Raw genomic sequence first — 14,286 nt, 5'->3', positions numbered from 1 at the left:
TTTCAGTTAAATAGCGAGGAAGCCACTTAGAACAACTTAACGCAATTCTTATTTTGTCAAAATTTCCGTTGGAGCGCTTTTATTAATTAAGGAAGATCATGTTGTGTATTAAAACGATGCTTTTAACTGACATGACGAGATTGTTATTTAGATGTGAAACATGTTAGTATTGGATGCGTATAATAAACGTTATACTAAAGAAAATAGCAATTAACACATATAAAGTTTGAACAAAATATACAGTTTGAAAACTAATAAATAATGATGGATTATGAAGTCGATAGGCAGCGGACGAATAATTCAAACACCACCGGGAACCCTGAAAATCTTGCTAATACAACTTTCACTAATTATGATTTGATTCCGGATATTCGTCAGCCGTTGTACATGATATTGTTGTATTCAATTGCATATGGTTTAATCTTCATATTTGCACTGTTCGGAAACCTAGTGGTGATTATAGTGGTATGAAGAACACGCAGGCTTCATACGTTGACAAATTTCTTTATTGTCAATTTGGCCATTGCCGACATGCTCGTAGCAGTATTCTGTCTGCCTATAACACTTTTGGATAGCTTATATAATGGTAAGTGTATATTAGAATATTATGTTAGTCAGTAAGTTAACGGTCAATTCACAATACAATGGTAAGCTAATAATTTATGTTTGTCAGTAAAGTAACGTTCAATTCACAAATTGGGACATAAGGTGAGTATTGTTGCATTTTAAGTACCAGGGCTGTTCTATATTGCAAGTGCATATGTTATGATACCAACTACGTAAATATATTTTCAGTTGTATTGTACTTATAACTTTCAATTTTTGTATGTTTGTCTTAAAGTATTATAAAGAATGTAAAAATTGTCTCTAAAATTTAGACACAAACATATTTCTGAAAGAAAGTTATTTTTATCATACCATTGACGACTTTCGCCAAACAACTATGAAAGTTAACAAACAATACTTATACCATATATAAAGACAAAAATGTTTTTGTTTTTTTTCTAATTAGTTTTTTACAGTTTATGACACGCAATCGATGAGAAGAATCAACATATATCATCAGCGTTTATCCTTATAGCATATAAGGCAACTGAAACCTTTCCTGTAATAAGCTATTTTCCACAATTGATGGCATAATGCCTAAATGTAAAACGGCTCTTAAAGGGACCTTTTAACGTTTTGATAAATGGACAATTTTTTTTAATTCAGATTCGCAACGTTTCGTTGTTGTTATGATATTTGTATTGGTAAACGTTAATACTGAACATTTAACATGCTCTAAAATAACCATTATATGCATCTGTTGACGATTTGAAAACCTGAACATTATAAAGCGTTGCAACGCGAAACGATTGAATAATTTTGAGAGTTCTTTTGTTGTTGTTACATTTGTTGATACTTCGGGGATTGCTTATATAGAGTATAAAATACATCACTCATTGTATGAGTACGGATGGCCGAATGGACTAAGCGATGTGTTTTTACTCCAGGAATCAGTGGTTCGAGCCCAGTTGAGGGTTACTTTTTTTGCTTTAATTTTATTCTTTTTTTACTGGAGCTTTTTAGATCCAATGTTTACATTTATCAATATGAAACATTTAATGACAAACGTCAATACATGCCAAAATCTGTGAAAAGACCCATTTAAAGCTTTGAATAAAACGTCAAAATTAAAATAAAACACAATGGTTTCTTTCAAAGTGTCTTGAATATTAACTTTTGCGTATTAATCTAAAGGCTAGTCCAAATTCGTGTGCTGAGTGATTTTTTTTAAAGGTCCCTTTAAAGTTTTGAATAATACTACAAAGTTAAAACAAAACACAATGGATTCTTCTAAAGTGTCTTAAATATTAACTTTTGCGTATCTAAAGGATAGTACAAATTCGTGCGCTGAGTGACATTTGGTGACATGATCGGCAAAAAGGCAAAACAAATCCTTACGTTTTGTAATTGCTTGTCATTTTTGTTACTAGCACGAAAATAAAATGCTCTTTTCGATGATTGTCACTAAATGCAATCTTTAATCCATTAAGAAAAATCCCTTGATAATCGGGTCTTATCTACAAATCACAATAACTTTGTCATTCCATTATCGTTTAATTTCCCACTTCAATTATCTTGAAACAAAGTATATACCGCAGAATTTTTAAAGTACATGTCAGAGACATTTGAAACGACGTTGTTTTTTCTTAGTTTGATACTTTTTTACCACTTGAAATTTGAATAATAATTAGGCGAAGTATATGCATTACTTACAAATAATATATTTTATTTTAAGCTTGGATGTTGACTATTTACCCATTTCGCATACGAGAACCCGTTACTGATGATACGTAGCTGTTATTGTTAGACAAGCTCGATGATGATTGCTATAATGTAAACGATTATTGTTTATGAAATGATCGATTATTAACTAATATGGATAACACGTATTGCGAAAATGTACCTGTGTATATATGGTACTATTGAGAACCCACAATAGTGCGTTATAAATATTATTAAAAAAAACAACTTAAAAATATGATTGTATGAACATTGTCAAACTTTCACTACTTCGCAACAATACCATTTTGTGCCTTTAATGCTTATCGTGTTAACTATATAAATCTCATTTTTTAGTTTTGGTTTACTCTAAAGTGTACATGCAAAAATATGTTAAATCTAACAGTATTATATAGTATACACTATATACTAGATACAATATATGACAATAAGTATTTTATTATGTTTACCAGTACAACACAAGTATATTGGTATTATTTAGCATCTTTCGTAAAACTACATTGTGTTTGTTGGCGGGTAAAGAAATTTATTGATAATGTTAAATTTAACACAGTCTGAGAATACAATTGTGTTTTTCCTTGTTATAATATATTTCAATTAAAATATATAATTAAACACATTTTTAAAAAAATCAAGAGGACACTAATTGGGTTTCGTTTCCCAAATGGTAATTCGGTGATATATTATAAGCTCCATTAAATCACTTCGTTTCTATTCTTAAACCAGTATTTATCGTATTTCCCCGCATGTTTCAGGCTGGCGCTATGGAGCGTTCCTGTGCAAGGCTACTCCCTACCTCCAGGGGGTGTCCGTGTGCGCATCCGTCAACTTTCTGGCAGCCATTGCAGTCGACAGGTATGCTTAGAATTATGTCATAAATGTGAAAACATAATCATGCATAGGTGTCGTATATATCTTATAGCAATTAAACTTTAAGATATTATCTTTAACTACCAAAACAACACATGAATTCGCATTGTAAGTAACATACGTTCGAATTATATCGATTTATGCATTTAATAATGTCCGGTATGTGTATAAGACAAACCATAATTACGTTGTGTTTAACTCGTCATATCTTTTTTAATATGTTATGCATTGACATATAAATTAGATATTTAGAAAGAGCAACATTTCAGCTTTCTAAAATGGGTAACATTTTAAATATTGAATAACAAATGACGTGACCATCGGGATTTAAATGACCAAGGTAAACTATCATCTCGGTTAACAACGTGAAGCTATTACGCGTTATCGATTAAGTCAATAATTATCGGCTTATCTGACTGGATTATCAGCCACGACAGCATATTTTCGCCGTTATTGGATTTATGCATGGAGTTGCGGATACCGTTAATACACATACCTGACAATGTGCATCTCATTTACATTCAGTTGATGTGATTTCAATCATACTTTCATTCTTATTTTATTCAAATGTCCGTATCATTGTTGTTTGTATTCATTTCGTAATGATATTCACCAGAATGGAGTATCTGTACTAGCTAAAGAAACTTCAGCGTACAGTTTATATAGTATTGACATACCTGTACGCTGAAGCATACCCCATATCGAAAGTCAACCAGAGCCGTAACATATTTATGTCACGCTATAAATCAAAGAAAGCTAATTTTCTTGGATACATTTCTACGTATATTGGTGAATGAATATAAATTACTGCATCGGGGAATATTTTAAGGTACAAATGTTTCAAATGCATCTTACAATAGATGAAAATAACTCTCATCAGTCTGAAATTCACAATTTTGACGCCAGTGTCGCTTTGTCACGTGACGAGTTTTCATTTGGATACTTTCGGATCGACCTTGACTTTTTTTGCTGAAATTGTAAACATTACTTTCGTTTTCTGAAATCTATTATTTGAGATTAACAACTTACTTCTGGTGGATTATAAGACTGATTTCAGTGTGAATCAGGTAGTTTTATATACTATTTACCTTGAGTTTGTATTTACACTAGAATTTGTTTACAAAACTAGCCAGAATAATATAAAATACCGGGAAATGTCATACTGAATTTGAAAACACTTGAGCACATGGTATGTTATTAAAAATAGAAATAACATCATATGATTTCACGACCGTGAAATCTCGGGAGATTCGCATTTCAAGAAAGTCTGTCACATCGCTGTTTTTTTCGATATGTAAGAGCAGAATAGATAAATTTTAAATGTTTAATATAGTATTTGTGAAAGTATATCAGTTAAATGTGAAAAATGTCAATCTTTCCATCAAGTGGTTGATTTGGGCCAATAACTGCATTCAAAAGCTGTTTTGGACCGGTCTTTGTTAACTGTCAACTTTTCGGGAATTTCTGGTTGACTTTCCTAATGGGGTTGGTCCATAACTATAAAGTCGCGCCTGTCGAAATGATAAAAAGCGACATTTAAAGTTATGGTAGCCAGAACTATACATGTACATGATATCTCATTTGAAATTATATATTATGGTATATTATATACCAATTAAACGTTTTGAAAACATTTTGTAAATACTAGTATAACAAAATGTGTATTTCCAGATATTTGGCCATCTGTTACACGCTAGAACACAAGATGACTTGGCGAATCGCGAGGACAATCGTCTTCTTGATATGGACGTGTTCCTTATGCATCATGATCCCCTGGGCTCTCTTCTATAAAGTAAAAACGGATATAATCAGCACCCAATTGTTTCACTTTTGTGTACAAGACTGGCCTGTTGATAATGGTGCTTCCGTGTTCCTGCTGGTCGTGTTTATAGCTTGCTACGTTTTGCCTTTAGTTTTTATTATGGTTTGCTACTTAAAGATAGCTATTAAAGTGTCAACAAGAAACGCACCGGGAATTTTTCGGTACAATAACGTCATTCAGAAGTCTAAAGTGAAGGTCATCAAAATGTTAGTTCTTATTGTATTTTTATTTGCATTTTCCTGGCTTCCTTTGTACATAATCTTCTTAATGTTTTCGTTCAATCCACCGCCTGAAAAAAGTTTGACCGCTGATATAATGGTGAACATTTTCACACCAATCGCACAGTGGCTTGCGATATCCAACAGTTGCGTGAATCCAATTATATATTGTTTCTATAGCAAAACCATTCGTAAAAGGACAGCAGCATTGCTCTCGTGTTCCAATAGCTTTGAACTGCACAGAAGGCAAAGTCGTTTTTCAAGTACAAGACTTATGTCGGTCGACTATTCTAAAGGCCAGATTACTCTAAGGGTGAACAAAAGACGATGTGGGACAATGAATCTGTTACACCAAACCAATGGAAATTATGTTTGTGAAAGCACGTTTTATGATTGATACATTGTGGTGTTTTTAGATCGATATTCATATTTCATGTTTGCATACATATATGTGTATTCGGTTTCGTGTTCGTCTAGTCATTTATAGTACAATAAACCAATGAGTACAAGCTTCAAAAGAGTCATATAAAACAACTCATAATTCATCATCGATCGATATAACTTTTAAGAACGATACAAAATTCAATCAAACTTGTAATATTGTAAAAAAGAGTAATCGATGAATTAAACTTTATGTACAAAACAATATGCGGTAATTCGATTACATTATAAACAAGTCGCTATTGATTTATTGCATGAAACGCATGGGAGATGCAATCCAATTAACAACGCTTACAAACAGTGGTCGTGCTTGGTACTTGCAGACAACGTTTGAACGAACAATAAAACAAAAAGTGATAGTATCGCTGTTTTCTAAAATAAGATTAGTTTTCGTTTACAAATAGCGACGAGAGCATCTCTTTTTCTGTCAGAAACATATTATACAAATTAATGCGAAATATATTTTCATTGACATTTACACAACAAATTCAAAGGACACATAAAACTACACGAACTTTGTTAAAACCTCATTAAAAAAAGTGTCTGTTATTTAACTGAGTCTGTGCATATATTGTACATTAATTACATCTACTGTTTCAAGTATATGTATAGTTTGTACAGGCAACATTCGTAAAAAAGTTATATTTATATTCTTAACATGCACGACAGGAACTTAGCTGGTGTAACGGATATCAATATTTTAACTTTAAGACAATAAGTAATAAGATAATAACTACAATTAAAGACGCGTTTGAAACTGGCTTAAACAATCATTATGCAACAATTAGGGAAACAATAAACGCGCATCGTTTATGGTTATGAGTATTGCTCAGATGAGGAACGTAATGTTAATGAAGCACGGGAACGCTCCTTAAACAACAGGTATGCCAGTTCGATCCGGTTCAAAACAGTAACTTGTAAAATCTCCCGTAAAATCTAATTTTGTAAGGGTGATGTTAATATTTTACAAAATGAACACTGTTTAAGACGTATATTTCCGTTACGAAAGCTAGTTTTACTCGCTACGTTACCTTGAATATTTCAAAATATCATCAGAGTGTCAACTGCGAAGCGAAATGGTGGTGAAGATAAACTTTTATTCAGATGTGCATTGTTTAAAAAGATATCTCAATAATAGTAGCTCATAGTGGTACAGTTGTATCGTATCTGCAATATGAAAGCCACATAGATTGCACGGAAAAGAACGTGTTGTGCAAATTCCGATAGAAACAAATGGGTCAAGGTTATGGTTCGTATTTCATAATTGCCGATTTCTGCCATATCGTTCTGCCGTGTTGAGGGCTTAAAGGTCGCAAACATACGAACACACCAGAATGTGTCATGACTGTCGTATTCACGCTGTATTTATAATTATGGCGCGCTGTATTTATAATTATTGCGTTCTATCGTGTTGGAGTATCGAGTTTGAAAGTTGCCTACCCCTCGAACGACGAATATCACCCCAGGAAACCCGATACCTTGCTGGTCGTGTAATACCATAGGGGATAGTGCTGTGCATTTTGGCATGAACTTACATAGGGTAAGTAAATTGAAAAAAAAATATGTTTTTCAAAGTCCAATTTGAAACAACTGTGTATTAACATTGATAACAAAGGTATTGGCCTACATGTAGAAAAATCCTGACAAATTTTCTTAAAACAATTAGCGAAATGTGGCTCCCTGAAGTAGAAGATCGGGCAAAACGGGCCATGTTCAGGCATTTAGGGGAGATAAAACTGCTTTAATTTGCAAGCCACTACCATTATTAAAGGATTTATACAAACTTTCACATGTCTGCCATAACCTCCCAGCAGGGTTTCTCCAGAAAACAATTAAATTGTGGAGAAATTTGCGTTTTTAATGACCATGTTGGGAGAACATTGATACCATCTGGGGAAGACCAGGAAACCATATGTGGGCAGTGACTTTATAATTCTTTTTCAGCCATTTTGTTGCAATTTCTTTGCTTTGTAAAGGCCTATAGTAAGTGTATGTGGGCACATATGCATTCAAGTGTACTTTTAATGCCTTATATATGATAAATAGTGCCTTTTCAACATTCTCGAGTTTTATTTCTTTTTACCAACACTATTTTGGAAAATATAAAGAAAGACTTGACTGCTTTGTCGCATACATTAATTGGTTAGGTACATAAAAATTATGTCTTAATAAGTGTATATGGGGTTTTTATGTAAAATATTTATGTGGCGTGTTGTGAGACTTTTTGTGCTAATTCGGCAAGTGTCATAATGAGAAAAACTCATTTGAAATGAAGTCGCTAAACTTGCGCTTAATTTTGATTAGATTGCTTTAAGTTTTCTTGGATTTTACTGTTAAGCGTATTTAAGTAACATTAATATCGGCACAGACTGGCCTTGGAAAGAATTGTCTATCAAACAAAATAAGAGTTAATTTTGACCTTTTAATTTCAATGAGCCTACTTGTTACTCCTCTTTTAACGAATTTGGCCATTGCTAGTTTATAGCCGCAAACAAGACTTCAACACATGACGTTGATACCGATTTTATACATTTAACCACACAAAGCACAGATTGGTCTTGTAAAGAATTGTCTATCAAACAAAATAATAGTTGATTTTGACCTTTTAATTTCAATGAGCTGACTTGTTACTCACCTTTTAACGAATTTGGCCATTGCTAGTTTATAGCCGCAAACAAGACTTCAACACATGACGTTGATACTGATTTTATACATTTAACCAAACAAAGTACAGTTGATTAAAAGAATAACACTTACCTTGTTCACAGACAAGTTTAATCATTGTTATGAATTCTTGAAGGATATTTGCTGGAAAACTTTACGGATAAGTTATTAAATTATTAAACTTTTAGTCAATTGTTGAAACATGATGTTTTTGTTATTTTAAGTGTTTAAATTTTAACGTAATTCCCTTTGTGTTCGATAACTGGTTCGTCCACCATATTGTCAATAATAACCGCAAGGGAAGTTAGACAGTATAGATAGATAGATATCTGACCTTCTTGAGAAGAAGTTTGATAAGTTATTAATACCACACCACCAGAAAACACTAAGCATGTTTGCTAAATGCATGTGATATATTAAGAGGATGAAACGGAACACTGTGCAAAAGCAACTTTTCCTGTCTATCCCACTTGCAAATGTAATAATGCAAGTTGCCAACCGTAATGGGACTAATTAAAGCTCATATTACAGCTAGTTGCTGTAACAAATTTACAATCACAAGCAGTCTTTGATTTTGTGCAATGACAATTATAGATTTTAGAGTAACAATTGCTCTCATGTTGATGTAATATGTTAGAATGTTGAAGAAATTTTACCTATACTCACTTTATTACAGTATGCATTTTTAATAATTTATATTCCATTCCGCCTGTGAGCATAACGGTATGTGTTGCGCATAATTCATTGATGCCTCTACATATGAGGTTTTTAGAACCCAGGAAGGGCCAATGTAATTTTTCTTTATCAGAGAACACAGTGACCTTTGACCTAATGGCCAAATAATGTAGTGTGATTATGTAAAACTCATTTAGGTCAGGTGTATCTACATAGGAAGTCTGAAGATTGCAGATGGAAGCATTTTTGTTCTGAAGACAACATTAAAGTTTTCTATTAGAGGTTGAAGTGACATTGACATTTGACCTTGTGATCTGACATTGGATTTGACCTGTAAAACTCATTGAGGTGCATCAATATATGAATTTTGAAGGCTGTAGATGGAAGCACTTCCATTATACAGTCTATGATAAAGTTTTCTATAAGAGATTTAAGTGACCTTGACCTATGACCTAGTGACCTAAAAGACGGTGGGGTGCATATATAAAGCTAGTAAGGTTGCATCAACATATGAAGTTTTAATGTTGTATGTTCATTTGTTCAAAATTTATTTCATGAAAATAAATCGGGCGGATAAACGGACAAAAAATCGGGACGGACGTAACATACTGGGACAGGGACAGTCGGGACAAACTGATTCCTATATAGCTATTTAGCCCCCCCCCCCCAAATAGACTTTGTGGCGGTATAATTATGTGTGGGGGTGGGGGCAACACTAGCATTGTGATAATTTTTTTACATATCTAAGATGGACATTGAATAACCACATTATATATAAGACAAAGGATTCACGTTTCTAAAATGATGTTGGATGAAAGCCAAATAATATCATTGAATGTATTAAAAAGCATTAAAAGTACATTTGTATGCATATGTGCCCACATTCACTTACTAACGGCCTCTACAAAGCAAAGAAATTGCATTAAAATGACTGAAAATTAGGTTTTTTGTCACGAAAAAGAATTATAAAGTCACTGCCCACATATGGTTTCCTGGTCATCCCCAGATGGTATCAATGATTTCCCAACATGGTCATTAAAAACGCAAATTTCTCTACAGTAAATAGTTTTCTGGAATAACCCTGCTGAGAGGTTATGTCAGACATATGAAAGTTTGTATAAATCCTTCAATAATGGTAGTGGCCTGCAAATTAAAGCAGTTTTTTCTCCCCTAAATGCCTGAACATGGCCCGTTTTGCCCGATCTGCTACTTCAGGAAGCCACATTTCGCTCATTGTTTTAAGAAAATTTGTCAGGATTTTTTCTACATGTAGGCCAATACCTTTGTTATCAATGGTAATACACAGTTGTTTCAAATTGGACTTTGAAAAATTTAATTTTTCCAATTTACTTACCCTATGTAAGTTCATGCCAAAATGCACAGCACTGTCCCCTATGGTATTACACGACCCGCAAGGTATCGGGTTTCCTGGGGTGAATATTCCGACCAGAACAGCAAATGCCGTAATTATCGATGAGCGTCTTTTTTCGTTCAGGCGAGGTTTGGTGTCGTTCCGCCATTTGTCGTTACAAACCAACCGACGCAAGAGAACGACACATATATCCACCAGAACGACAACGTGATGAACACATGTCGTAGCATCGTAAACGGTGTAGTTTTATTTCGTGTATATGTGTCTTTATTTTTTGTCTTCTGGTTTGTAAACACGACAACTAGCCAAAATGTAAAAGAAGTGCGACAATGTCGTAAATGTCACGTTGGCACCCTTATTGTCGTTTTTACGGGAATATTTGTCTTTCTAACGTGTTGGCGAGTTGGCGTGTTAACATGTATATAGTGGTACATGTGTGGTATGTATGGGATTAATAAATAGTTTATAGTCGACTATTATATGCGAAACGTGATACAAATACATTGTATACGTGCCGTTCCTAATATATCGTCTTCTAATTACCACGCCCATTTTTCCTACTCCTACTTCTTCTCGGTTCATGTATATCTCGACGTCCTTTATATAATAAATGCTAAATATATCATAATAACACAGAATCTGTTTTCTAGACACGCTGTCCGCTTTTCATTCAAGCTTTAACTGTACTCAACAGTCATAGGGTCTCTTGTGTGTAAAGGAAGACGCAGGGTGTCAAATTTGAGATGCGCATTTGCACTTACGTCTACACATTTCTCATTTTGCAGACGACATAATGTGCAATAAAAGATGAATATGAATGTTGTTTAACAGCCTATTAAATATGAAAAGTGAATATTGGTAAAGATGATGTAATCCCTTAATAACGACTGAAATTTACAAGTTTAAATTTTGACAACGTAATTCTCTAGCAAAACGCACACAAATGTGTTTTCGTGTCCCCTTACAGTTATGCCATTGACACTTATATCATTGATTATAGTGTACTATTCATACTTATTAATGAAAATAAGGTATACTTTGAATGAACAAAACCGTCACGTGACACCAAAAGTCAACGTCAGTAGGCGTTTTACGAAGAAAAACAGCCACACCAGGTAGGTTTTTTGTCAATATCTTCGCTGATCGTCCTCTGGCTTTCATACGAACTAGGGCGGGCAATAAGGCATGCATAAAGCTTGCGATCGGTATATCACGCGTTGTGTGTGTTGCTTTGGTTTTCGAGAACACTTCGGCGCAAATTTTCATTGAAGATGCAAACGTCAGTAGTAAAACATACAAAGAGTCGGTGTTTACACAAATAAACAATCACAGAACTATCTATGCGTTACCGGACGAACATATATTACATATTTCTTCGCGTAAACAAACGAAAATATGTATCGGATAATAAATATACGTTTAAAGAGAAGAAACAAATATGGCAAACGTCAGTAGTACATTTAAGAATGGCAACCGTCAGTAGCCAAAAAATGCAAACGGCAGTAACCGAATATATGCAGGCGGTCCTTCTACCTTTTAGACACACCCATAACTATGTTTACTTATATAATGCCATTTATTTTAACAAGTATTATATTTCTGTTCAAAACAGTAAGATTTATAAGCTTGGTAGTATTTGTTACCACGCACACACAAGAACTGCAACTGTGCTGTATAAATAAAAACGTACGAAAAGTTAACAAGTTCCTTTGAAATTGCACGTTTATGAACGAATATGGTAAATGATATGGTGCGAGCGCGACACGCGTGTGTGTGTTGTTCATGTTAATTTCCCAACAGTCATTGTCAGCTGTTATAAATAATACATTGATGACATAAAATGATTACATTACATTTTACTTGCGACTTTTTGAAGTTTAAAATCTTATTATTCGTCTCGAATTTCTAATTGTAACAAGAAATAATTACCCCGTAAAAATTATATTCTTAAACGCTATCCAATGTCTATATCTTCGAATACTGTGTTTACATAAAACATTAGCTGTGTAAAGTTTCCTAACATAATGCATACCGTTAGTGTTTAATCGGTATAATTAACCTGTATTTCAGATGTCACATGTGTGTCGTTTTTGTGGAGATGCCCTCAAAACCAAGTGGGGGTTAAAGCTGCACGAGGACAGGCATCTCGGCTTGTCAAAATATTCATGCTGTGATAAGCAATTTAGTAGAAAAGAGGACCTCACCAGACACATGTGAGTATTTGTTAAGTAAAAGACAAGAAGCATTAACTGACATTTTTAATAAGTATCGGAACATATTCATGTTCACACCTATACATTCATAATGTCATTAACGGGACTCTGTCACTAATATTCTGCATAACATTAACAGTTGGGTAGAAATCGATAATTTGATATGTCTTAATTTGAGCCCGAATTCGTGAGCTTGATCCCCGCTTTGGGTTTAAATTATCATCTCGGCTGGAAGACGATCACTCCGCCCACTTTATTACGCGATATTGCGTTCAGAAAACAGACAAGCGAACACCAAAGTTACGTATATGCTCAGAGATTACGCGACATTCTGCGTGATTGTAATAAACAGTTAATCCCTTATAACACTGGTATAATTGTTTTGTATGATTTATTGATTTGAAAATGCAAAAAAAAGTATTTCAGTAAGATAAACACGCTCTCAGACGTTATGGTGTTGATGACTTGCATTAGCTTACATCCTTTAAAGCCTATTTTTGTATGGATGTAAATAATCTGTATACAAAATTCGTTTATTAGCGACAGCATTTTATTAAAATATGCAAATTATACGTATAGACATCTCAGAAGACTAGTAATTCACCATTTCGATGTTTTGTTATTCCGGTAAGGTTTTCAATGTAAGATACTGTTTTGCGTTATTTACTTTTGCTTTAGGTAATAAGGCAATAGGCAGAATTATGGTTGCAGTTGTCTTCTAATTAATGTAGATGTCAATCAACAAATGTGTGAGCACCGAATGGCAACATGTGAGTAAACAAACCGTATACTAGTACCCCGAACTGTAATGAAATAAAGACCTTTCGGGCGGCTGGGGACGCATGTTGTCCGTCGGGGACAAAACCTTTAAGTTGAGGCTAAACTGAAAGAAACAACAAACACCTAAGCACTTTTGACAATATACAGTAATCATCATTGACACCCTTTAAATGATACTAACATTTTAAAGAAAATATTCGAACAGTTAACATATTATAAGGCACAAATAATTAAGATTGCATTTGTTGATTTTTGTTTTTGCGGAAGTTATATATGTCGTGCATTGTGGCATCAATCTGAATTTGTAATCTCTAACTCTTAATTAGTATAAATTGCATTATTTCCGTGTTTTGCATTAAATGAAACGCCTGCATATATTCGGCTACTGCCGTTTGCATTTTTTTTGGCTACTGACGTTTGCTATTCTTAAATGTACTACTGACGTTTGCCATATTTGTTTCTTCTCTTTAAACGTATATTTATTATCCGATACATATTTTCGTTTGTTTACGCGAAGAAATATGTAATATATGTTCGTCCGGTAACGCATAGATAGTTCTGTGATCGTTTATTTGTGTAAACACCGACTCTTTGTATGTTTTACTACTGACGTTTGCTTCTTAAATGAAAATTTGCGCCGAAGTGTTCTCGAAAACCAAAGCAACACACACAACGCGTGATATACCGATCGCAAGCATTATGCATGCCTTATTGCCCGCCCTAGGTCGTATGAAAGCCAGAGGACGATCAGCGAAGATATTGACAAAAAACCTACCTGGTGCGGCTGTTTTCCTTCGTAAAACGCCTACTGACGTTGACTTTTGGGGTCATGTGACAGTTTTTGTTCATTTACAGTGAGGTAAGTCGTTCAATAGATTTAAATACGTTTTGCATAGCTTATGACAAAAACCAGACCTTGGTGATCTTGGGCTTGTTCAAATGTCT

The 14,286-nt window shown here is 34.0% G+C and overlaps 1 protein-coding gene across 1 annotated transcript; it reads left to right on the top strand.

Annotated features, from left to right (window-relative positions):
- Nucleotides 1-264: 264 nt before the first annotated feature.
- Nucleotides 265-5,593, top strand: LOC127869647 (neuropeptide SIFamide receptor-like). The gene is given in 3 exon segments (XM_052412305.1): nucleotides 265-586; nucleotides 3,042-3,141; nucleotides 4,828-5,593. Coding segments are annotated over 3 exon segments (1,188 nt in total).
- The last annotated feature ends 8,693 nt before the right edge of the window (nucleotides 5,594-14,286 follow it).

The sequence above is a fragment of the Dreissena polymorpha genome, chromosome 2, assembly GCF_020536995.1.
Source record: "Dreissena polymorpha isolate Duluth1 chromosome 2, UMN_Dpol_1.0, whole genome shotgun sequence".
NCBI lineage: Eukaryota > Metazoa > Mollusca > Bivalvia > Myida > Dreissenidae > Dreissena > Dreissena polymorpha.
This window is presented reverse-complemented; position numbering and strand designations above follow the sequence as displayed.